We start from the raw sequence: 25,213 nt of genomic DNA, 5'->3' as shown, positions 1-25,213 counted from the left end.
CTGTTCTTAATTTATGAATTCCCTGTGCGGCGTCCTTGAGTGCCAAGAAAGGCGTCTTTAAATAAAATGTATTATTATAAATGATTCTGATGATGGATTCTTTTTTTTATTTTTATTTTTTATAAATTGGCCATATAAATGCCGACACCGATAGTTGGGGAAATGTCTAATATCGGTCAGGCTCTAGTGTCACTGTGAACGCAGCATGCGCAGCTGTAATTAGGAAAGCTCAACACCTACCTCCTTTCCTGAAAAGGTAGAGAGGCACCAGGTAGAGCATGGAGTGCTGGATGTAGTAGATCTCCTTCTCAAACGGTAGCTGAGGACAGAACCATCTCAAATCTGAACAGGCCACATCAAGCAGATATTTCATTTCCTGAGCCCCCTGTAGCAGTAACGGTCGGCTGGTTTTTTTTACATTTTTTTGTGATGAGGTAATATCCGAGCATTTGGGAAATGATTTCGTTGTTGTCTGAAACTTTTGAACATAAGAGCCAGTGTCGGACGTCCCGCCCTCAGTGTGTGCAGTGCTCTGATGTACTGTGTTAGAGCAGCATTAACCCTCGTGTTGTCTTCCCGTGGACCGTGCCACTTTTTGTTTTTTGGGGTCAAAATTGAAACCTTTTTTTTTTTAGTTTTGGTCGTCTTGTTCAAAACCGTTGTTGCTTTCCCCCTGATGTTTTTGTCAATTTTTTTCTTTGCCTTTTGAAAATGTTTGTGGGGGTTCTTTTCTCCACGTTTTTACAGCCACATTTTGATATTGGTATTATTATTATTACTGTTATTATTGTTGTCTCTATACTGTCTTCTATACTGTATTTCTTGCTAAAACGGATGCTGGAAATTTAAATTTCCTTGTGGGAGTCATTCCAAAAGGATTAATATAGTTTTTGAAGTTTTGTTGGACATTTTAGTCACTTTGTTCAATGGTCTTTTATTTAAAAAAACAGTGTTTTGAATGTTTTAAAATTAAACAAAATCAATCAGTGTTTAATTTAAATATTGTGTACCACTACTTTCTACATTTCTTTATACATATAATGGACGGTAATTGTTTTTTTACCAGAAGATGTATGAAGGTATGATGCCTCCTCAGTTATAGAGTATGTTAATGTTAAAAATGATTACTTTCTTTGTGTTCTTTTCCTCACACCTCTGCTTGGGAGATCTATTGTGAAAACTCTTTTGAAAGGCCAGCTGACTAATGACATAGTGTCATTTCACACCTACACCTATACTTCCCTTATTAATAACAAGTTCTTCATCTAACAGGGAAATAGATCTACACCAAGAAAACCTCTATTTACTTTGGAAAGAAATGTTCTGCAGTAGGGGCAATTTGGTCTTCACATGGATCATGTTAGAATTGGATGTTTAAACTGTCAAAACTTGATTTCATTTGGCATAAATAATTTAAAGCTGATTTAACTTTAGTGTATTATCTACTGCATCTGGTCCTCGTCTGCACAAGCCTTCCCTCAGATTTTCTTCCCTAAAAACAACCTATTTCCATCATCATCATATTTCCAGTTCATACTTTCAGCCACTTGAGTCAGACATTTTGTTTCTTCTGCGTGATTGAATCTTCAGATTCAGGCTCTAGTAGAGGAACTACATTTTTTTTTTTTAATCATTCATGAACATCTTCAACCTCAGAGACGGATGATGAGAGCAGACGCCTGAAATCAAAGCTTTGATGAGGATTTCCCAGTCCTGGGTACTTACCAGTCTAGTGTTGACTACAGGGAACATTAAAGCCAGTAACGCACCATTCAGCATGTGGACCTGCAGCCTGAAAACACACGGGGAAAACAATAAGCTGGAAGTTATAACATTGGAATTCCAAAAGATCTGATAAACCTAGGGCTGCACAATTAATAGAATTTTAATCACGATCACAATTTTGGCTTCCCACGATCAAATTTGCGTAATCAAGCGATATTTAAAATGCGTCGTTCCGTTTATAGAACGCTCCTGCTTTTTTTTTTGCAAAGCCCATCTACCGCTCCGTAAACCGCTGTCTGATCATGAGCCAATCACAGTTGTTCCCTGCATCGCAGCTTAGTTTCTAGATGTAAACAGTTGGTCATACGTTGGTCTCAAGGTTTACCAGTTTACCAGCAAACGCAACATTTTGTCCCGTCTGTGTTGTTTTTCAGACATCAGCAGTCACTAGTGCTAGTTGGTGCTAGTTAGCGTCTGTTAGCTCACAGGGCTCTAGGGTGCGACTAACATTTTTCCTACGGCGCACCGGTGCATCTAATGTCCTCAAATCCGCTGCCCTCCACAAACGAAGCGAATCGACACGATTTAATGTTGCGTTACATGACCCATTTCTTCTGTAAAGCCGTGCCTGTGTTTGGATCTCTCCTCGTACTCTCCACGCGGCCCCGCCCCCAGGAACAGAGAGGCGCCGGTCCACACTTCTGACATTTGTCCACAGTTTTAATTATTATTGGTAGAGTAACAGCGTGTGAGGCGGAGCCTGCTGGACCCATTCATAGTGAGTCAGCCGTCTCTCTGTGAGTACGTCCATTGCACTCCTCCCCCGCTCCCTAGCTCTTTTAATCAGTTGTCGTTGAAAACAAGTGAAGGAGCTTTTACAGGGATATGTTTTGCAGCTGCATGTATGTGCACCATACAACTTCAATATAAGAGGAATGTAGCACAATATGGTTGTGAAAGCAGTTATGAATACCCTATGTGACTGTAAATTTTGTTTTGGTTGAAATTAACAAATAATCGTGATAATAATTCGTGATCACAATATTGATCAAAATAATCGTGATTATCTTTTTGGCCATAATTGTGTAGCCCTAGATAAACCTTACGTCTTCCGTCACATCTGCCCCAGACTGCCAGGAACAATTCTTTCTACATGGCATGCATCATTGCATTTTACATATTAGCTTGAATTATTGCCGATATCAGCACAGAGCAACAGACGGAGCACAGTGTAGATTATGTTCTGTGTTGCTGAAAGCCATTTAGAGCGCTCCCCGATGTTGTTAGCAGCAGCTGTCTCTCATTCTTGGGCAGGGTCAGATCCTAGTGGGAAGTCAGGTCACTGACGTTTGGGGCAATTAGAACCTTTCTACTCACACGTTGACAATTCTGTCACCCGTTCAGAGATCCCATTAAAGTTTTTCCCCAATGGCCGCCCGGATGGCTCTGTTGGTAGAGCGGGCGCCCATGTGTAGAGGTTTTCTCCTTGACGCAGCCGGCCCAGGTTCGAGTCCGACCTGGGGACCTTTGCTGCGTGTCCCCCGCCCCCCTTCATATCTTTGTCTGTCCTGTCAATAAAAGGCCTAAAAATGCCCCCAAAAAATTATCTTAAAAAAAGGTTTTTCCCCAATGATTCTGACAAATCAGGAACTCTGCGTATTCATTTGTAATTAGAATAAATTAAGATAGATTCAAGGCTTTAGTACGTAGGACAGATTTTTCAGCTGCTTCCTTCTCACTTACCATTCAGCGCTTACAGAACGCAGCCTGTCTGCTCCTGCAGACAAAGGGAGTGTGATGCTTGTTCAGTTCACTTCTGCACATTTCTTTTAACCAACAATTTTTCTGAAAAGCAGCATAAACTAGGGACGGGAAAAAATATGTATCTATTGCTACACGTATGTGTCGTGATTTCTTTTAAACCACTGACTCACTTAAATATTTTCTGTTTATACCGTACCGCTTATGGCATACACTGACTAGAATAGGAATCGAATTGGCACCCATATATTGTATCAAATGGGGACAAAAGCATATTATCCCAGTTACATACAAAAGCCCAGGAGCTTATGTGTCAAAGTGGGCCTCCGTCCATCTTACCTGACTGCTCTCTTTGTCAAATGAGCCAAAATAACTGTTGTGACAGCCAAGGTCATTGGCAAAACAGCAGTGCTGTCGGATTGTCAGTTCAAGTGAGCCCAGCTGTCACTCTGAGAGCCTGCGGACCTTGTAGGAAAACACTGCTTCATTCAAATTCTCCACATTTATTGACCATTAGCAATCATCACCCTGTGTGTGTGTGTGTGTGTGTGTGTGTGTGTGTGTTTTTATGTATAATCAGAGATGGGAAGTAACAAAGTACAAATACTTTGTTACTCTACTCAAGAAGATTTTTCAAATATTTTTACTTTTCTATTCATTTTTGTGGCGACTTTTTACTTTGACTCCTTACATTTTAACACAAATATCGGTACTTTCTACTCCTTACATTTTACAAAATTAGCTCGTGACTTTAGTTTTGTACAAAAGGTCGTCTATCAGGTGTGATTGTGAGTGCATGTCGGAGAATAGCGCGGACACGCACGCCACATGGAGACAAAAGTTAGAGAAAAGAAAAAGAGACTAGCTGTCCGGAGGATAATCAGCATGGATTGTATGTGTGAGTCTGAACTGTAAGTCATATAACTTTTGTTGTCAGTTAATGTAAGCCTGTTGTTGTATTGATCTATAGTTAAAATTCTAAGTAAGTTTTGTAGTGGGTCTATTGTTATTTGCTAGCATATATATGATTCATATGCATAGTGTATGGTAGCTTTTGCAATGTTATTTCTTTGCAGACAAACACAAACACACACACACACACACACACACACACACACACACACACACCCATGTTTGTACTGTTTCTTGATTGTAATGAAGCGTCAAAAGAGAGAAGTTGTCTCCGTCCGTGTTTTAACAGACACACCCGGTGCGACGTTGAAAACCAGAATCAGCTTTAAATACATTCCTAATCTCGTCCTCACTAACAACCTTCAAATCATTTCACTGGAGTTACTGTTATTATTGTTTGCGTCATCAATGCCGAATTCAATCTAACTGGAAGGGAATATGTACAGAATTCTCACAGAATCACAACTGAATTCATATTTTGCTGCTCAGTCAGAATCTAATTAACCGGGAGTCCCAGTCTCTGTCCCAATAATCATATGTGATGTTTTAGACTTATTGGCTGACATCCATTTAGAATGTAGGCAATGGCATTTAAACATTAAAGAGCCTTTTTCCGTGTCCACCAAAGTTTCTCAGCATGCACTCTAGTAACACCTGTCTGGTCCAGGTAGCTTTGCATAAAAGTGGCCCGCTGCCTCGAGGAGTAAACCTCTAAATATGGGCGCACGCTCTACCAACTGAGCTATCTAGGCGCCCTGGAATACCGTTTGAACCTTCCTCGCTAACTGCTACTTTTGGTGTTCAAGAGCTTACTAACTCTGTTGTAATGGAAGCAAGCATCACCCCCATCGCATATTCCGTGGATTAGGGATCATGTGCAATTTCTCCACATTTTTCTGCTCTGTCATGCAATGCGCTGTGTGCCTAGTGAATAAAAGAAGCTGAAGCCAAGCAAAAGGGAGGCTACTTGTGTCTTAAGTAAAAAGGTGGCTGCCCATTCTTGACTACAGATGCTGGTGCTGTGCGTTTGTTTTACACATCCTGTGGAAATCCACCATACAGCCAGTACTAACATAAAAGCTGGAGCTGCATTTGTCCTTGAAGAGAAGGCACAGAATGCTAAATAAAACACTGTTTCATGTCTCAATAACATGTGTCACTGAAGTAAGCCATGACTGCAATTGTTCATCGAATTTAATTTTCAGATTTTTTATTTTATTTATCACAGCTGATCTGAATTGTATATGTTACAGGGAGCAGCAGTTAGATGGAGAAAGGGGGGAAGGCTGAAAACCTTCAACTTCTCTGCAAGGAAACCAACTCCTTTTGCTGTGCCCTGATGTTGAAAGGAAAATGCAGTTGCTCATTCAATGATAGTAATAGTATTAAAACCGCACTCTGCTGTTGCTATGGTAACTCTGGGTGTGGCCAAATCAACCAGGACTGAAATCTTCATCAGTCAACAGAATGTCTTTCCATACCATCCCCTAAGGTACTGACAGTGTTTATGCTCTAAAAAAAAACAACAGTTTCATTTGTCTTTTTTTTTGTTAGTGTTCTTATTTTTCCTGGTGCAGATAAAATGCCACGTTCACAAAAATTACAACTGTCAATCTCCTGAAACAGACAGAAATCATAAAAGCTTTTCTCATTGGAAATACCTGTGAAATGCCCGGTAAGCTGATCCAGTATTGAATTAACTACTTTGAGAAATCTTGGACTAGTGGAAAAAAATACTTCTTTTCTGAAGTGACTCACTTACTTAAAGTATTTTGTTTTCCAAAGACAAGAAACAGGTTGGATAGTGTTAAGATTCTCAAACTCACAATTGTATTTATTGTTAGCTACTTTAAGGTCATAATCGGCAACAGTGTGTTGACTAAACTGCTACTCCTCCACTATGTGACTCCTCCACTATGTGACTCCTCCACTATGTGACTCCCATAGGCTGAGGCATCAGAAAGTGAGAGTAAATCCAACTCTGTGTTTCCACTGGCAAAAACAGTCATTTTCTCATTTTCATTTTCTCCGGAATAATTAACTGCCAAGAGCAGAGCAGTTGTTGAGGAGAGAAGACAATAAACCCCAACAAATTCAATACAATAAAAACAATATATAAGCAATTACAATCAATGTGGCAATTGCTGTTATATGAAAATAAATCCAGGTTTATTTTGGCTCTGTATGCCCAATTACTTTATATTACATTCAGGACTTGCATTCATGACATGATGTCCCACAGTTGGTTGACATCGAGGGTTGATGCATAAATTATGCCTGTGAGTCGTAAGCCTTTTACAATTAGCGCTAGGGCTGGGCAATTAGGATAAAATCAGATATTACGATATTCTTAACTAAATACGTCAATATTGTAGGGTTGACAGAGGGATGCTTTCACAAAATATTTTTTCCAATGAGATTTTAGATTAATAATCATCAGTAATGTGGTACACAGTTTCAAGTGAAATTGTAGAAGAAAATATTTATTTTTCCCAGCTGTGTACTGACAAGTGTTCAATTCTTCAAATGATATTCCCTCAAAGTGTTTCACAAAAGGTTTTCTGAAAAAACTGAGTTAGTATGTGCTTGTTATGTAACGTAATTGTGTATCACGATATCTCGATATATGATTTAATCACAACATGAGTCCTTTAAGAGAGGCTAAATTATTATATTGAATTATTGCCCAGCCCTAATTAGCACTAAACAAATAGACCACCAAAGATCAACATGAGCCGGGGGTGGATCTACTCACCTAAATACAACCATTGCTGTTTTACATGGCGGGCAGGCCAGCAGGAAGATCTGTTGAGGAAAGCACAGAGAGATAAGAATCCACATTATCGCATCAAACTCGGGTCATTATGGAACAGCTTGAATGCTTCAACGGCTCCCGGCATTCAAGTGCAGTCGGAAAAGGAAATTAACAACTTACATTAACATGTTTTTGTTAATATAATAAGAGGAGCAGGAGCCCTGAACAGAGCACCCACAGGCAACTGTAAAGTGCCTTTTGCTTCTAATAAGAAAAACTAAATGCAGAGTTCAGATGGGACCCGGGAGGATGGTCAAACAATTACGGTAGATTTGAAAGCATTACAATGGCTGCCAGGTGTTAACTGATTAATGATTATTAACAATCTACAACGCATTGCTCACGGAACAGGTAGAAGAAAAAAAATCAATTTCTGTTAGAGAACAGCATGCCAATGGACGTGTATAAATCCTGGATCGATGTGCTTTGGTCCGGCTTTTTGAGAAACAAATTCAAACCTTGACCATGAGTCCAGGTTCCATTCACAGTAGAATCACAAATAATTGACTAAAACGCCTATTTTTCTGATAGTATATATATATATATATATATATATATATATATATATATATATTTATACCTATATTTATTTACTTACAGGCGGCTGATGTTTTATTTCATATCCATTGAAAACCAAAGCGAAGCCAGTTTAACAGTGGCTTCTATTTCCTACATTTGCATTCACATCAACACACTGGCTTTCTTTCTGGACAAGAATATAGATTACAATGTTCATCGTCATTCCAGTTGTACATCTCATCTATGCTCAGTGACTGTGCTATTGGGGCCTGGAGGATACTGCAAACATGGATTGGTTCGAAACTACTTCTGACACAAGAAAGAGTTGGTCTGCCTGGAAGGCAAAGGCTGGAAACAGAATTACAAGAAAGCAATTTACTTGGGATCTGTCGTACAACTAGCCACTGGCCATATGTCTTAGTGATGGATCTGCACTACACCCATCAACTCATATTAACCTGCACAGGGAACACAAGTTTGTTTTGCAGACACCATCTGTAACAAACACACAAACACTAAGCACATCTGTGAAAATAGCTTTTAATGAATTAAAAAAGTGTCAGGTGTGCGTTCCCACTGTTTACGGTGTATTTGGGATTATGCCGCCTGCAATAAACTGGTAAAAGACTCTTTGTCTCATGTCAGGGACATCACAATAATTCCATACAGCTCTCTCATATGGAAACTCAGTGTTATATATATATATATATATATATAGAGAGAGAGAGAGAGAGAGAGCAAGAGAGACAGAGAGAACAAAAAGGAACAGAGGAGGAACTAACGCTGTCACATAACTAGAAGGGTGCCTGCTGGGAGACAGCGGGAGTAACAGAGCCAGAGTTTTATAAGAGGGGAACACAGGGCTCAGAAGTTACCAAAAAGCACTGATGACCGACCTGTCAATCATGCAATGAGCAAAAATAGATTTTTCGAATATACTTGAACCAGTGTTTTCTTTTTTAGTTTTTTTTTTTGAAGGTATATTCAAATGTTATTTTTGGCCAATTTTGACAGCCCTAGCCCTCACCTGGTAATCCTTTTTTGATATGTGGTTAACTGTCATTAGATTACTTAGGGCATACCCAAATAAAGTTAACGGTAAAGCCTACAGGAAAGTCAATTGTAAAGCTTATGGGAAAGTTAACTGTAAAGCTTATGGGAAAGTTAACTGTAAAGCTTATGGGAAAGTTAACTGTAAAGCTTATGGGAAAGTTAACTGTAAACCTTACGGGAAAGTTCACGGTAAAGCTTATGGGAAAGTTAACGGAAAAGTTAACAGTAAACCTTACGGGAAAGTTCACAGTAAACCTTACGGGAAAGTTCACGGTAAAGCTAAACACACTTATCATATCGCATTGACCGTTAACAAATCTGTCTTGTTGTCTCCTGTTAATTTGCAAATCACATGCTTGCTAGGGACTGTGGAGCAGACCTTTGGCCTCATTTGGTTCAGGGCTAAAAGTGAGGACACGTTTACCAAAAGTAAATTAACCTCCAAACTGTTAGGGGATTGAGTGACCAGATTGTACAATTCAATAACTGATAACAACATCAATGTCTGATGCTCTAGCCCCCCGCTACAATGCAATAGCGAAAGGCAGTGGCAGCAAAAACTGTTCTGTCCTGTTTATAGTGTCCTGAGGAGGGTCCAGGGACACTCAGACACTGTCCTGTCATGGAGTTATTCCTCAGGACACTACTAACAGGACAGGACAGTTTTAAGGGGGGAGAAATGGGACAAGCTCTAAGTTTTGACTGGAAATGACTTCCTGACGTCTGTCATGTGTTGATTTAAAAAAAAAAAAAGTTTACATTTAAAATGTGTATATACAGTATATACACACACACACACACACACACACACACACACACACACACACACACACACACACACACACACACACACACACACACACACACACACACACACACACACACACACACACACACACACACACACACACACACACACACACACACACACACACACGTACGTACGTTCCAAACCCAAGTAACAACCTCAGAGCTACGGAGCTACAGAGCTTCAGTTAATGTACAGTAAAATAAGGTAATAATAAAGTCATTCCAACTATCTGGACAGTTACTTCTTGACTTAAAACATTATTAAACAGATGTAAAAAACAAAGAGTATGACTCCTACACAACAGACTTTTAAATGGTCAACTAAACTCTTCATCACTGTACACAAGCCTCTGCAGCTCCAATAAACATTCTGACCCAGATTTTGTCCACATGCATGATCAAATTTATGAGAGTCAAACTAGCCTTGACGGGGTTGTTCCAGCATTAACGACACAATTACTTCCAATGGTTGTTCCTCTCCATTAATTTTACAACTGAAATATAAAAGTATCTGGAGGTGCAGCAGGTTGAGGCATAACGCCAAAATGATGATAGTCTCCAAACCAAGAAATCTCTCCGGCCTACACAATCTCAGCCTCTACAAAGATATTGGAAGGCAACCAATAAAAGACTTGAACCGAGAATGCACAATCAAAAGTGACTTGGTTTATATGGTCAGTATTTTTTTGGTTTTTAGAAAATATCAGCTACTTTCTAACGGTGTCAAGACTTTGAAATGAGCTTTAAACTTCAATTATCAAAATCAAAAGCAACAGTTAAGTTAGCGTACCTGTAACTGCACTTTTTGAGTACTGCTAGAGACACAACAGAACTGGAAAATCTTCCTGTTTCGCTAAAATCATCGGTGTGCCAACAATTTTCCTTCCCCCGTGAGTTGTGTAAACAAACAACAGATGTAAAGCGTGTGGGCTCCGGCTGGACTTAACCGTGCATTCAGGTACCCCCCCCCCCTTGTTATTTGGACTTTCAGTGCTAAAAAAAAATGAAATCAACAATTAAATCGAAAGAGTTGGAGAATCGTGACACCCTACTACCTTCACAATATTCACTGCAAATTGAACTCTACTTGAATTGAACAGCGCCGTTTTCCACATGGCTGCAGAGCAATTTCAAAGTAAAAGCACAGCTGTGAATGTATAACGTTTTTTCAAGCTGTGAAGGAAAACTACTGAAAACAGAAGATCGATGGCCTACTTATAGATTGACAGAACTCATTACTGGAAAGCCATACTCCATTTTTACAAATAGTGATTAAGTACCACAGTATAGGGCTTTAAGTGTAATCTATATGACTGAGTCAACAATGTGTGATGCTAGGTGTTATTACTACAGCTGATAAATGTGGCTATGTTTAAAGATAATGCTGCTACTTTAGTCAGTTATATTGATACTTTTTTGGCACACAGCTCGTTAACAGCCTGGCATTTCAATTTACAGGCAAGCTCTCGACCTATAAAGCAAAGCACAAAGTCTTAATGTTCATTGCTGCAGTGTGCTAACAAGCACTATTTTAAACCCCTATTAAACCCATTCAAAGCTGCCGCGGAAATGCCAGAGGCTTGTTTTGAAAAGAAATGAGTTATTGTTTTCGTTGAGCCTGTAGCAGTGTTTATCCTAAGCCTACTTATCATGAATTTTTATATGATCATTCACATTGGACCCCTGGCAAGATCTACAAGGTAGGAAAGTTCACTTGATAAGGGGACTCTGTGATTGGCCGGAGCTTACCTATCAACATGTGTTAAAAGAAAACATTCTATCATTCTATCTGATTCCTGGCATGTGAAGATCAGATTGATGTTTACTTACTGGAGTCCTGACATTGCCATGTTACACCACTTTCATGTGAAAAAAAGAGGTCTTAGCACTCCATGTTAACATCCTGGGCCAAATCTAGCATTTCAACCCCCCCCCCCCCCCCCCCCCCCAATAATGGGTAAGGGGTCTATCCCAGCGATGTACATCCGTTGAGCCCGACTAGTCAATAATAAGTCGGACGTCTGTCGCCGCAGTAATGTGAGTGCTCTTGTTCCATGTAGAGGAAAACATAACAGACAGTGTTGTCAGATGTGAGACATCAACTCATCAGTCATCAAACGCTGAACTCCTCACCCCCAGTGGAGTGATACTTGCTGGAGTCTTTCATATTTGTGTGATTGCAGTGCCAACAGACACAGCCACTCTATGCATGATGACAAAGCATTGTGTTTCCCCAACAAATAGTTCAATTACAACTACATCTAGCCAGGACAGCACTGTTGACTCAATATTTATAGTAAATTGCATGGTTTCCCAAAATTATTTTGGTGTTTGTGTGCAGTTTATGACAGTTACAATCCACAACATACAGGCTGCTGTGTAATGACACTGCAGGGCAAGCAATAAGGGTGCAGCACAGCAACACAGTCAAGGGGTTATTTTCACACACAGGAGCTGATTACTCAAGGACTGTGGTAACTTCAGCTACAGCAACACGCCTGGCAGGCCCCATTGGAACGTTACATGAGCTTATATATTTTTCAGCCTGTAAAATGTACCCATAATTCGTGACTTCTCGCTCTCATTTCCAGATGCGTCGTATTATACATAGTTGCTGGGATAGCTCAAAGGAGAAAGGAAGAGGGCCACTTGAGGATCTCTGCATCCTTATGAGATGGCTTGATAATGGACTTCCAATGGGTCTAAAAGGCATTTAAAAAAGTACCACACCCATATGCTGTAAATCCATAAACTTGTAATGAAGACCTGGTGGGTGGACTCGGATCATAAAATTGGTCAATAAAAGCACACTCCTACAGTGGACCAAAGTAACATCCTGGGGGAAAAAACACCACTACTAAGCTGTCAAACATTCAACAAATATTAAATCTCCTTCCAGGCGTCTCATTGAGATACCATCTACCCACAAACGGCACCTCCAATAAAGCAAAAGAAGCACAGCACACGTCATGTTCCACCTATTTTTCTGATAGTATAAAGTCAATCTCCAGCTAGCTCCTGGCCCTAGTACCTGCAACAAATAAACTCCTGGAGGCAATCCCTGCAGAGCCATCCCGTTGATAGAAACACACTTCCTGTTATCCTCTACCAAAAGTGAAATAGAAATGTTACAAGAAAATGGCAACTTCCACCTCATTTCAGTTGCACCTCATCTTTTTCAAACCCTTTTGCTTCCCTTTTTTAAATCAGAGCCTGACCAATAAAGGATTTTTAGGGCCGATTCGAATATTTGGTTATTTAAAAATCTGATATGCCGATATCTATAGTATACATATAAAAATAATCCAGAAACGCGTGACAAAACATAAAACAGATTTCCGTAAAATTAGTTATTTGTAGTTATTTATGAGTTCTCACTAGAATAATATGATAATAATTTGTTTTATTGGCACAACAGATCAGAGGAACATCAAAATATATTAAAGTTCTGATAAATAAAATGTATAAAAATACGCTTAAGATTTGAAACTTAAAGTCCTTTGAACAAAAACACATTAAAATCAGCCATTATAAAGGCCATTACCCATAGATCAGGAAATGCCTAATATATGTCGGGCTTTACTTTAAATTGATCATACGTAACTGTCATCAGACATGAGGAGGATCCACTGTGTGGATTATCTTAACCTTGGTCCAGGTACACAAAGGACATGTTGCTACTATGAGACAATTCTTCATCACAGCAAGTCATTAATCAATGTCCACTAGCTGTAACACAACTGCCATGTAATCTAAAAATAATCAGATACATCACTATTACTTGTGTCCCTAGTTCATGTGTATGACGAACACACATTGAGAACACAGTTGGCAGTGACCTGTTGCCATGACCTATGGTGTGCAATCATGTACATGAAGGTCAGCCAACCAGGGGCGGAGGAGAAACATGCAGGTACTGTTTATTATCAAAGCAGCAGTGATCAAGTCAATCTAGGGGATCGAGTAGAATCCTACAGCTATCTAGGGAGAACTATTGACTCTAAATTAGATTTCCAGTAGAATTGTGAAGCTGTCTGTTAAAAAAAAAAAGACAACAGTTACGCTACCATGCCTTTATTGAATCTATCGGATCTTTCTCCTTAGTGTCGTGGTTAGGGTGTGTCTCAGTAAAGCACAAGAATCACCTATATCAAATTGTAAGATGGTCAAGTAAGCTGACGGGTAACTCCCAGCAGCACCCCACATCCCTGTATGCTAAACAACTACAGCGGATAGCATTGACATTGGAAGATAGCCTACACCCTTTGAAGAGGTAATTCCAGTATTTCCCCTCTGGACGGAAGCTAAGAGTCCCTGGTTGAAGAACTACAACATTTAAAAACAGCAGCAGCAATCACTCTGCTAAATGAACTGCAGAATTACTTCCACACAACACACAAGCACTTTGGTCATGTACTAACTGTAGAATTTCCGCACAGGTCAATGTAGTACTGTTGTTTCAATCCATGTTATACTGTCTCTTTTATGTGTTTTTTTAACAATATATTTATTGTTTTGCACATGGAAAATATACAGTCACAGGAACAGTAAGATTATGAAGATCCCTCCTCCCCCCACCGTCCACAGCATAAACATTCAAGGAAAAAAAAAAGAGATGAACATGAATAAAACAAAACCAGTGGTGATCCTGTTTATTTTCTAAGAGACACGTCAGCTTCCACAAGCGCCGCTATTCAAATTTAATTATTCATGTTAGTCTGGTCACTTTCCAGGAACTGCTTTAAAGTGTCCCTTATCTCTGTGAACTTATTTAGTTTCCCTTTGGCAACATAAGTTAATTTCTCCAGGACCAAGAATGACGGCATTTCTCAGAACCACATTCCAGGTGTAGGGCCGCCCCGACCTTTCCACCTAAATGCAATCACTCTCCTAGCCTGAAGCAAGGATAGAGCAATCATAGGTGTGGCCCGTCTTTTATGCGTGTTAATGTTTGATCTGTTGCATCTTATGCGACGGTCTAAAAAGTTATAAAGATGTCCTGCCTCTTAGACTGTAAAGTAGTTTGCTTACGGGTGCGAATAACGTAACCTGAACCTAAACAGAAACCTTTGTGTTCGATTTCACACTTAAAGCCCATGTTGCAAAGTTAATTTTCCAACACATCTGAGCAATTTGCTTTTTGGTAATAAACATTTTAACTGTTATCAATTGTATTTGATTGTGTTGGATATTACAAAATGGAATATAATACAAAAATTAGGCACTATTTTACCATGATAGAAATTCATCAGGAGACTTCCCCAACTCTCAGCAATTGCCCATTTGTCCTCTCACGTTTGACAGGTTCAAAATTAAACGGCTGCAGGCCTTTCCATCTCTTCCTTATCCCAGTCAGTCGCCATAGTTCTAGTACTAGGCTGAGGCTACTCTCCCCAATGTGACCTCATCACCGAATTGAGTTGAAAAAAGCCGTGAATTCCAAAAATGACACAGAAAATGGCCTTTAACACTAATTGGAGACATTTAAAAAAATGATATCCATACCTTGAGAGCTTTTTTTTACCCAGTAATCAACAGTGGTGGTTAACCTGCAACACAGCCTTTAATGAAATACAACCAAATGACATCATCCACTTTGATTCCCATGTTATATCAATGAAAGTCTCATCTAGCCTCCTGTGCAGTTCTACATTCAGCTCAGACTGGACTGCAGTGGCTTCACAGCTGTTCATAGCATGCCTCTTCCAGTCATAAACAAGCATACCTTCAAAACAGATGACGCCCAGTTCTTGTTGCATACCTCAAGGACTGAACTTGAGGCAACATGTTTTAATTCAAAGCAGCACTATCTGTCTGGACTAACTCCCCTGCTTACTAGGATTACGGGTACAATGTATACCACATGCAAAACGCTGTAGTAACATCAGATGGCCAAAAAAAATAAACCAGTATGTCTGCTACTTAACTTTTTCGTACAAAACTTCATGTTCTCCAAGTGTGGAATGGAATGAAAAGCATGCCGATGCAGTATAGAAGCAGAACGTGTGTAGGTTCCGCTTATTGTAAAATACCAACCACAGAGTTTCACTATACTGTAACGTGAGGGGTTAGGTCAGACCAACACGTAGTGAGTTGATGAAAGTTAAGTCAACTAACATTAAAAAAGTCAACCGACGTGCAATACAAATTAGTTAAATTTCATGGGTGTTGCTTTTCCGATAGCAACCGATCTTAGTAGTGCACACAGGAATACGTGTATTCTTAACAAACACAACTTATCCTTACCTGAACCATGGTCATGACATGGCAAGGGTTCAGCAGATATATCACAGTCTTGGTCGCGAATTTGAACCCAACCTCCATTCCAAAAGTCATGCAAAGGGCAACCAGCAACAAGTTCTTGCCCAGACTGTCCTCCTTAGCCCTTGTGCAGCCTTTTCCAACAACTTTGAGCTCTTTGGAGAGGTTTATTTTCCTCAACGAAACGCAAACCTCCACTAGAGAGATGAGGACTATGACCAGACTTTCACTAATGCGCTGCTGGGGCGCGAGGAACGCGGCACATTCAGGGCCCCCATTGCCCTCAAACTTCGGGTCCACCCCGCCGTAGATCCAGTCTAAAAGGCTGTATATGTTATATCTGGACATGTTCCTCTTCTCGTGTTGGAAAAGATACGAACAAGATGGAATAAAAGACGTCACACTGACTTCTTGGCGAAACATGAACTGCAAGATTTCCTTTTCGTAGTTCGTCTCGTGGTTGAGAGGTAGATAGGTATCCACCGCCCTGGTGTGTATAAGCTAGCTAGCAAAAATCGCCGAACTACCTCATCCGCAGACAGACGAGAAACTTGCGCGAGCAGCAGGAAGCAGCTGTGGCAACACTAACGTTATCTGTCACTGTTGCTGGTGGTAACCGTTACTGGGTAACGCTAGTGGCAAGGCTCTCTCTTCTTTCACGTCCCTCACACAACTGCTAGCTAAAGTTGACAATTAAATTTGCCCCATATGAAGCAAGCAAACATGCTGGCCACGTGCTCTTATTCATATCAAGCTAGACAACAGTTTGCAGTCTAGCTTGTCTTCTTGAAAGCGGTTTGCTTATAGCTATATATACAGTATATATCTATGTCTATGGAGGCTGCGTTAGCAACAGTGCAAACACCGGATACGGAGCTAACGTTAGCTTAGCTATTAGCAACCAAGCCTACCCTGCTGAACTGAAGCGTTGATTTTTGTTTTGTAATAACCCCGAGTTTAGTCTCTCAGGCTGAGCACAAATCTCATTGGTACACAGCATAGATGCTGCATTCAGTGGACCTCTGTGAGTGGAACAATCTTCGGTGATGATGTGTGTCAAGAAACTAAAATAAATTATTATAAAAAGTAAGTAGGTCAGTTTTCCTGCTTGATGATTTAGATCAATAATTATTCGCCAAATGCAGGTCAATCATGTGCACACATAGATATTAATGTTAACTGTACAATTAAGCTATACATCTCAGGTCATAAACTTGTGCATAAGGATGTTAGTAATAGTCAGGGCTAATGACTACACTTTTTCTTCTTCTTTAGGGATCACAAGCTGAGTTCCAAATTGCATACTTTTTCTTTTTACTTTTAATACGTACTGCAGCTGCTCTTACAAAGTATGTATGGTTGCATGCAATATGCATAGAATTTGGACATAGGATACAGTACTACTTCATTAAACATTGAGCCTTGATCTTTGACACTCTTCCTCTTACAGGCTATGCTGAACAAAGTAATGTGAGTCAGAATAGCGACCATATGCAGTAGAATATCATGGTACTATTTGCACTCTGCATTTGACATACTAAGTACTGGGACCAGTTTTAATACAGTCAATATAACTACTAAGAAAGAATGGGTATTTGAAACCACCCACATTGTACTCTGCCTGAGAGCCACATATGAGGGCACTGTAGATACACTGAACCAAATAGGACGCCCAACACACGTGATGCTTGGGATGATGCGTTCACGAAAAATCTGGAAACTTCAAATATTCTTGTTGCATCTGAGGAAATAAATTGCTGGTGAATGCATAGTGATTCTTCCATTCAAAACCTCCATTGCTTCATTGGTATAGGCGCTCTTATGCCAACTGAGTATTACGTTAATTTCACCACACGTTGGGATAATAACAATTATTTTGTTAATGGGTTTCCTTCTCCACAGGGACAATATCAAACAACACATGGAAAAGACAGTAAGTCAATTCCATGCTCTGCATGAAAAATGTTCTCACGTTTATTTTTTGGGACCCATTATCAGCAAGAGGAGTTTTGTTAGATGATTTTCATCCTGAATTTTTAAAGTTAACAAAGGTGATCAAGTTACACTTATTTCAGCGCAATATTTATCACCCGATGTGATAGGGGCACCTCCACGCATAGTCACAGAGGACACACATTGCACAGTAGGTAAGGCTTTATTGTGGTAACTTAAAAAATAAATAAATACAAAATATGATTTATCTTACCTTATCTGTCATTGTACAGTAATAGTAGGGAGAGAGATATAAAGCTTATCTTGTATTTGTTTTACAGTGATTATTTGCTAAAGCACAAATACATAACCATCAAACACTTTTTGATGAACTTTTGTGCATTAATTGCTGGAAAAGGAAGTAGGTAACTCTAGTATAGATTTATGACCATTTACAAATGAGGGGAGAACGTTTGTCTTTGTTTGATTTCATTAAGACTTCACAGTACGAAAATCAGGACAAACGTCAAGAAATCTGTTTGTAATAGCGAATGTTACATAGGAAAGTTATGGATAACTAGTGAGATTATGTGTGTCATGTGTTTTTGATGTCAAACCAAATCCATACCACTTCACGGCAAGGTGTCACTCCAAATGAGTAGTGCTCCTTAATGAGCAGTAGGTAATAAAAATAATGTGGGACACAGTCATTATTCTTGGAAAAAAAGCAACAATCATGGCTATCCAATGACCCATCACTTCATTGTTAATTGTTTTTAGCTGTCTGTATAAATGCACAAACTTCAATCATAACTCAAGGTTTTCACATCACATGTATCCTCGGGACAAACATGATCAAGGGCCACAGAATAAGAATGGTATGATTTAAACTATAATGGAAGCTAGGTATTTCCTTTCAAATGATTCCTTTACTTTCAGTGAGAACAAAGTCTGATTGAAGTGAATTACAAAATACATGCTTGCCAATATGACAGTCCACAGAGAACTAATTTGTAAGAGGGTTTCCTCCATGCTCATTTGGCATTGTGTTGACATCATAGTAGGGGGTAGTTACGTACTCTCTACACTAATTGGTTTGGGATTTGCTTTAATATGGCAAATACCTTTCACAAACAAGACAGAGGAGATGGAGTGGAATGAATGAGGGTGCAGGGAATGTACTGACATGGAGGAAAGAGAAGTGAAAAAGCTGCGGGATGCTTCTAATGTCTCCCACGGTGCCGGCTTTGGTTGGCCGACGCTCGGTTTTCTAAATTATAACCACACGCTGACATAATTCCATTAACGTAAGAGTGTGTGTGTAGCACTCAGAGTAGTGCAGGGCCTGTTTGAAAGCAGGCCCAGCAAATGACTCTGTTGAAATGTTGTAATTGTGGCCAAAACCTGCTTTACTATGTACTGTAATGGAATACATTGGATTCTGTTTCGCTTGTTATGGCGGTATAGTGGTTGAAACTGAGCCTGAATTTGTAAGTTTCTGAATTTTAGTTTCTAGTCTTTAATATTAATGCATAAATAATATTAGTTTTATATCAAAAGAGGAATTAGATATTATTGGAATCCTATCCTTTCAAGGTTCATGTGACTCATATCCAGTACTACCATTGGTTTCTGCTTACAGACACAGATGGAAGTGTCACAAAAGATCTAGGTGCTCTGGCTTGCTCATATTTGTAGAAAAGGGATAGTAAAGCTGTGAGAAGTTAACATAATTAACCTGGAAGACTCCTAACAAGGTGATTAAGGCCTTCATTCAAGAGCTAGGGGCCCCGCTGAGGAAACTGTCTCATCAGCAGACTCTTTCCCATGACTTTCTGCCAGGAAAAAAATATAAATGGACCCCATTTCAGCATTCTTAAAAGGGTAATACAGTATGTTCTCTCAGACCCATAAGGGCAAATACTGACTCAGTTTATAAGACATTGGGGGCTATCAAATCTGGGCCTCGCTTCCGGATGTGTAGCGCAGCAGAACAAAGGCTAAAGACCAACCGGCTTTCCAGCACTTGATCCTGAGGGATAAAGAGCGAGTCGGTCTCCTGGCTCGAGACACTGAACTACTCAAGTAAAACAGTGCCAGACAGAAGCAACTTAGTGAAATCAAGACCCTTTAGGTCTGGTCGAAAAAAAGCCTATTTGTCGGAGATTGAGAAAGAAAAGCTGGACAGGGAGAAAAGGAGTCCTGAGTTACACAGAAGTAATATTTTTAATGTACTGTATGTGGTTCATAGGTTCAAGGCTGCAGAAGATCTCTGCCTATGTAGAAAGAAGAACGCAATATTTCTCAACAACAGCTCCTTCCACCTAAAATCTGTCCTTTTCAAAATGAGTATTCTCCAGTGATGGATACATCATTTTCATAGTGGGAATGTAACTGTACCCACATCCTGTGTCACACACACAGGATTTGCTTGAGATTTTTAGCTGAGATTTGCTTGATTTTGCTACAGCATGCGAATGACATGCTTCTCATATTTGACAGCCTTATGTTACTCTTTTCTGCATTTTTCTTTTTTGTTGCATTCATTTTGCAATGTTGACCACATGATCTTCCCAACATTCAAGACTTTGTTACCATGTTGATTTCAGGCTCTATGTGTCAATTATGCACCTGCTTTATTAACAACTATCATAAAATGACATAAAAAGTGTCTGTTTTGAAGCTCATACGGAGCTTTTTAAGCTCAGAATCCAGAATTAGGTTTCAAAGCTGGTTTGACTCTCTTTAGCTCTCCATACGGCACACATGTTGAGCCAAGTGTTGTCACTTGCTGAATCAACCCCTTGTTCATATATAAAATGGATTATGTCTGAAGCAAAAACACACAAAAAGAGATGCATAAAATCCTCTATCAAACTTGTCAGTGCTGTCTGTAATGTCTGTTCTGTATACTTTAAGTCTATGATTGGACTTGGGATTCAACCGAACACCAAACGTACAATATTTGCAAATCAAATTTTCATTTTGAATTTGAATCACACTAAAATCCAGTTTTACCCTCTTTCAAAAGGACAAGCCTTTTCTCAGTGTTGTTAGTGTCACCAGGGGGCGATATTACCATTTTTCCTCTCTATGTGGAGTTCAGTAATTTCCACATGAGGCTTTTTGGATGAGATTTGAAAAAGCACCACTATATACAGTCCAAGTACTGACCATTTGCTTCTATGGTTTTAACTGTTTAGGTGTTTGAACCTGTACGTCAACATACATGTTTCACCATATGTTGTATTGCTTTGATCGGTTGTCTTTAATTCAGAGGTGTTCAATTGTTGCTTATGAAATATTGATTCAATTATCTCACTATGTGGGCTGCAGGTATATTAGACCTGCTACAGAAGAAGCTATTAGGGCTTTAAATAAATAAACAAATGTGTCAAGCAGTCAGATTTGTACTGGTGTATATTTTCAGCGTTAACCACATTGCATACATTTACATAACTAATTCCTGAGTGTGTATGATTAACAATAAATTCCAGGCAGCAGACTCTATTTTTGTTAAAACAGGTGACAAAAACGGACAAAAAAAGCAGATGTGGACAGCTGGGCCTGAGGTAATGGCATCTAAATGGACAACAAATGAAGTATTTTGTTGGTCTAGAAGGTTTAAGTTTGTCAGGATGGTGCAAAAATCAATGGACTCCTGGGGGGGGGGGGGCTGAGCTCTGAATAGGCCTCCTCCTCTCTTCACCGCAGAGCAGGAATCAGTCAAGGATATTAATCTAAACATCAGTCATGCATGGGGAACACCCCACAAGGAGAATAAGCTTGCTCATCCATGCATCTCCTGCGGGAACAAGGGGGCTTTGAGGAAGGGAGTTGAACGGCTAAGTATGTCAGGGTATTTTCTCAGGAGATGCGATGTGGGCTGTCTTCAGGGGCACAGACGATAAAACCCAAACCGAAGAGGTTGGCACCATCAAAACAAAAAGAAATCTGTGCATCGCTCCATTGATCCACATTTTATAACCTGTGTAACAAACAGTCAGATCTGAGAACACCAATGTCCAAAAACAATACATGTCTCCTGAGTGGGAAAAGAAGAAAGCTATATTTCTCAGAGTTATTTGTTAAGGTAATTCATCTTAGTACAAATTAATCCTCCAACCATTCCAGTAAGCCACACAAGTAGCAGGAAATATTACAATTCAGGACCAGTCTCTTGTTACATAGAAAATGCTGCATTTCATTTTCTCTCATCGACGTTATAAACACGTCTCCTCTGCCTCTCTGTTTCAACTGCTCGTACTGGGTTATCTTTCCAAGGACAAGTACAGATGTTGAGTGTTTCCTCCATGAGGGCACCACATACTGACTGCAGGGCATCTGAGTTTTCCACTCCACAGCTGATCTAATGTACCACGACTGTCAAAAGCAACAGAAACAAGAGGGCCGATACAGTCATTCTTAACTCACAAATTAATGGCATAACCTAAGCTGAAAATCATGGGTGGACTTTGAAAAATAAACTCCTGGAGATACTATGGGGGCTGAGTAAAGGCAGATTTTTAATCAAGTCCATGTTCAGCTACACTGCTACGACTGGGTTTATTATAGCCAGTATATTTGTTGAGAACATGTTAAATAATTGCAGAGGTTCTAGCGGAGCCAAGTCACGTCTCTCAGACTTGTAATTTTTGTACTGTATTTCAGAAATGGAGTGCTTACTGTATACTGACAAAGCTATCTGTAGCTGTGACATGACAGCAATAATAATGTGATGTTCCACTAATCCATGTAATGGTTTGCATTGTCCAAGCACCCATATGTGTGTACCAAGTGTCTCCTACTAATTGCAAGTACACTTTTCTCCATGCAAGGTTTTCATCGGGTCAGAACACATTTATTTCCAAACCCATTTGTTAGTCGTGCTGAAGCCATGGGCTCTATGCTTGTCCCAGCAGCAGAGTGCAGCATCACAACTAAGAGGCAGATGAATAGCCTCATCGTAATGTTTGGAGTGGACAGTCTGCTGCAGTATGCTTGAGAAATCATTCAAGATTACGAGGCAATTATTTAAAAAAAAAAGTTTTTTGTCTCACTGTATTGTTTGTCATTGTTTATTTCTTAGATATGTAAAAAAAAAAAAAATTGATCACAAAAACAGATAATGAGGCAATTTTTTCCCAAGGCAGACAAAATGACAAACATCAAGTTTAGACTTCTTTTTATTGATCCTTTTGGGATCACTCCCGCAAGGAAATTGAAATTTACAAAAGCAGCTTACAACAAAGGTATAAAAATACAGTGCAGAGAGAAACACAGTGTAAAAATAATAATGTTATAACAATAAGAATAAATCATTTGGCTATAAAAAGACCTTTAGCATAAAGTATCAGTTAAGACATAAAGTAACAGTTAAGAAACACACACTCGTTTAAGATAAAACAATCGTTTCTTTTCTTTCTTTTTTCATAAAGGTTATTTTTGCAGTTTTCCTTTAAGCCAAGTGTACTGTGGAAGGAGACAAGGCAACAACATGTGGCAAAAAATCCCAGCTCAGATTCAACCCCTGAACATCTCACGTTTCAGTGTGGTTTGTAAATTGCAAATACATTGTTGTTCTTAATAAAATGGTTGCTGCATTCAGTGTTCACCGGGCTGAGCTTTCTCAGGTTAAATCCTTGTGGGAGCCATTAAAGGTGCAATCAGTAGATTTCAACTCTTTAAGTAAGAATTATAGTAACCGCTGCAGGAAACTACACTAGCTAATGCGTATCCTCCGCGTTTTATTTTTATTTTTTTTATTTTTACAAATCCCTCCCACAAAGTCAGCCTGAAAAAGGCTCTTTCTCTGTTATGTTTTAGCAACTTTCATATTGGGATTTGACTTACAAACTTTAAGTTTACCAAATGTATCAAACTTGCAACTTTTTCAAGTTTTGGGAGTCTCGTACCTCTTGAGTCAGTCAAGGCCACGTCCCACTAATAGTTTATGCTGGTATTGAGTGAACCTATAAGGAAATTTGATTAATTCGATTAACATGTATTACTTTTCCAGAGTAATTATTTTTGTAGAATTAAAGTATTCAAAAAAATTAAATAAATGGGCGTAATTCAAGCATGATTTTCACTCGTATTTAAAGCCAGCAACCTAATTAACAACAAAGACACAAAAGCTGGCCCCGACACTTGAGGCAAAGTATCAGCCTGCAGGGTTCCAGGACCTGAACGAATGGCTGTAAAGCAGCACACACCAGGGGCCAGCGCTATCTTGTTTAGTGAAAACCGCCGAGCTAAGCCAAGGTTGAGTGAACAAAGCTAATATGACGAGGTGTCAAAGTAGAGGGGCCCTGGGGGGGGGGGGGGAATCAAAGTGAACAAATGATGGATAGTCCAGTTGTGCCTCACACATTGTATGTTGACAGCACTTCCGTGGTAAATGACGTAATAAATAACACAAGTCTTATTACTTCCACTGTTATTATACTGAATAGCTGTAACATTACTGCACTGTAGTTAGTACGTTGTATATAGTAAGTTAACATGCAGTAGTTTTTTTTATTGTAAGTCTTGGATACCTTCTCTATTGCTATTATTTCTATTTATTACTTTTGGTAATTCCCTCATAATTTCGTAGTAACCAATAAGTCATTTCTGATGTGTTGCTTATGTTTTATATAGATCATAACACTGGGGAAGCTCTACAAGGGACACTGTAATCTACAGATACAGATATGTCTGAAAGAATAATGTCAAAATATGCCAAATTAGGCTCACACTGGACCTAGAACAACAAATATTTGAAAGATTACATTTGTAATCTGATGGGTCAAGAAGTAAAAAGTCACCCAAATGCTTAAATGGATGCTGCATTGAGCAGTCAGGAGAAACTGCTCCAGAGGCTTGAAAATGGCAAGGCAGTGCACTTGTTCACTACATGGCACCGATTAAAGATCATAATTTGGTTGTCACAGACATCAGTGGGAGGAAAGGTCAGGCTTTTAGAAGTTGAAAGATGTCAAAAGATAGACTGAAGATGATTGACTCATTAAATGCCATGTCCCTGTCTCTTATTCACACCTACACATGCATTCCTAAAGCATCTCAAAACTGCCTGACTACCTTGATCATTTCTAATCCCTAAATAATTTCATGGATGTTATTAGTACTTTCAAAAATCAGATGTATTAGTTTCATTTTATATGTACAATATGTAGAAGTAGGACAAGTTCATGGTCAAGTCCTAGAGTTTGGTCAGTTACACTAAATTGTCGTTTTTAACATGGTTTGAATAATTTAGCACGTTTATTTAAATCCTGTGGTAGTGATAGTTGTGCCCTGTATACATTTTGTATTAATGCTTATTTACATTGTTGGCTTAATTTGGATGTATTTCACATCAACTTCACATAAAATTAAATTACAGTTTTAACTTGATTGGAAAATTACTTATGACAATTTTGT

The 25,213-nt window shown here is 39.3% G+C and overlaps 1 protein-coding gene and 1 long non-coding RNA gene across 2 annotated transcripts in view; one reads left to right on the top strand and one right to left on the bottom strand.

Annotated features, from left to right (window-relative positions):
- Positions 1 to 12,566, top strand: part of LOC117955088 — a 17,099-nt gene extending 4,533 nt beyond the window's left edge. The window contains exons 2-4 of the long non-coding RNA XR_004658953.1: positions 877 to 886; positions 1,103 to 1,107; positions 12,557 to 12,566. This is a non-coding gene — a long non-coding RNA (uncharacterized LOC117955088). The remainder of the gene's footprint in view (positions 1 to 876; positions 887 to 1,102; positions 1,108 to 12,556) is intronic.
- The window catches only part of LOC117955080 (transmembrane protein 164), a 21,431-nt gene extending 4,654 nt beyond the window's left edge, over positions 1 to 16,777 (bottom strand). The window contains exons 1-4 of the mRNA XM_034889230.1: positions 15,842 to 16,777; positions 7,154 to 7,203; positions 1,726 to 1,792; positions 241 to 319 (exon numbers count right to left, since the gene is read on the bottom strand). Of these exons, the coding sequence (XP_034745121.1) occupies positions 241 to 319; positions 1,726 to 1,792; positions 7,154 to 7,203; positions 15,842 to 16,279 (634 nt within the window). The 5' untranslated portion in view covers positions 16,280 to 16,777. The remainder of the gene's footprint in view (positions 1 to 240; positions 320 to 1,725; positions 1,793 to 7,153; positions 7,204 to 15,841) is intronic.
- Positions 16,778 to 25,213: the final 8,436 nt, after the last annotated feature.

This window comes from Etheostoma cragini, chromosome 13 (assembly GCF_013103735.1).
Source record: "Etheostoma cragini isolate CJK2018 chromosome 13, CSU_Ecrag_1.0, whole genome shotgun sequence".
Taxonomy (NCBI): Eukaryota; Metazoa; Chordata; class Actinopteri; order Perciformes; family Percidae; genus Etheostoma; species Etheostoma cragini.
Note: the sequence above shows the minus strand (reverse complement) of the source record. Positions and strands in the feature narration are given on the sequence as shown.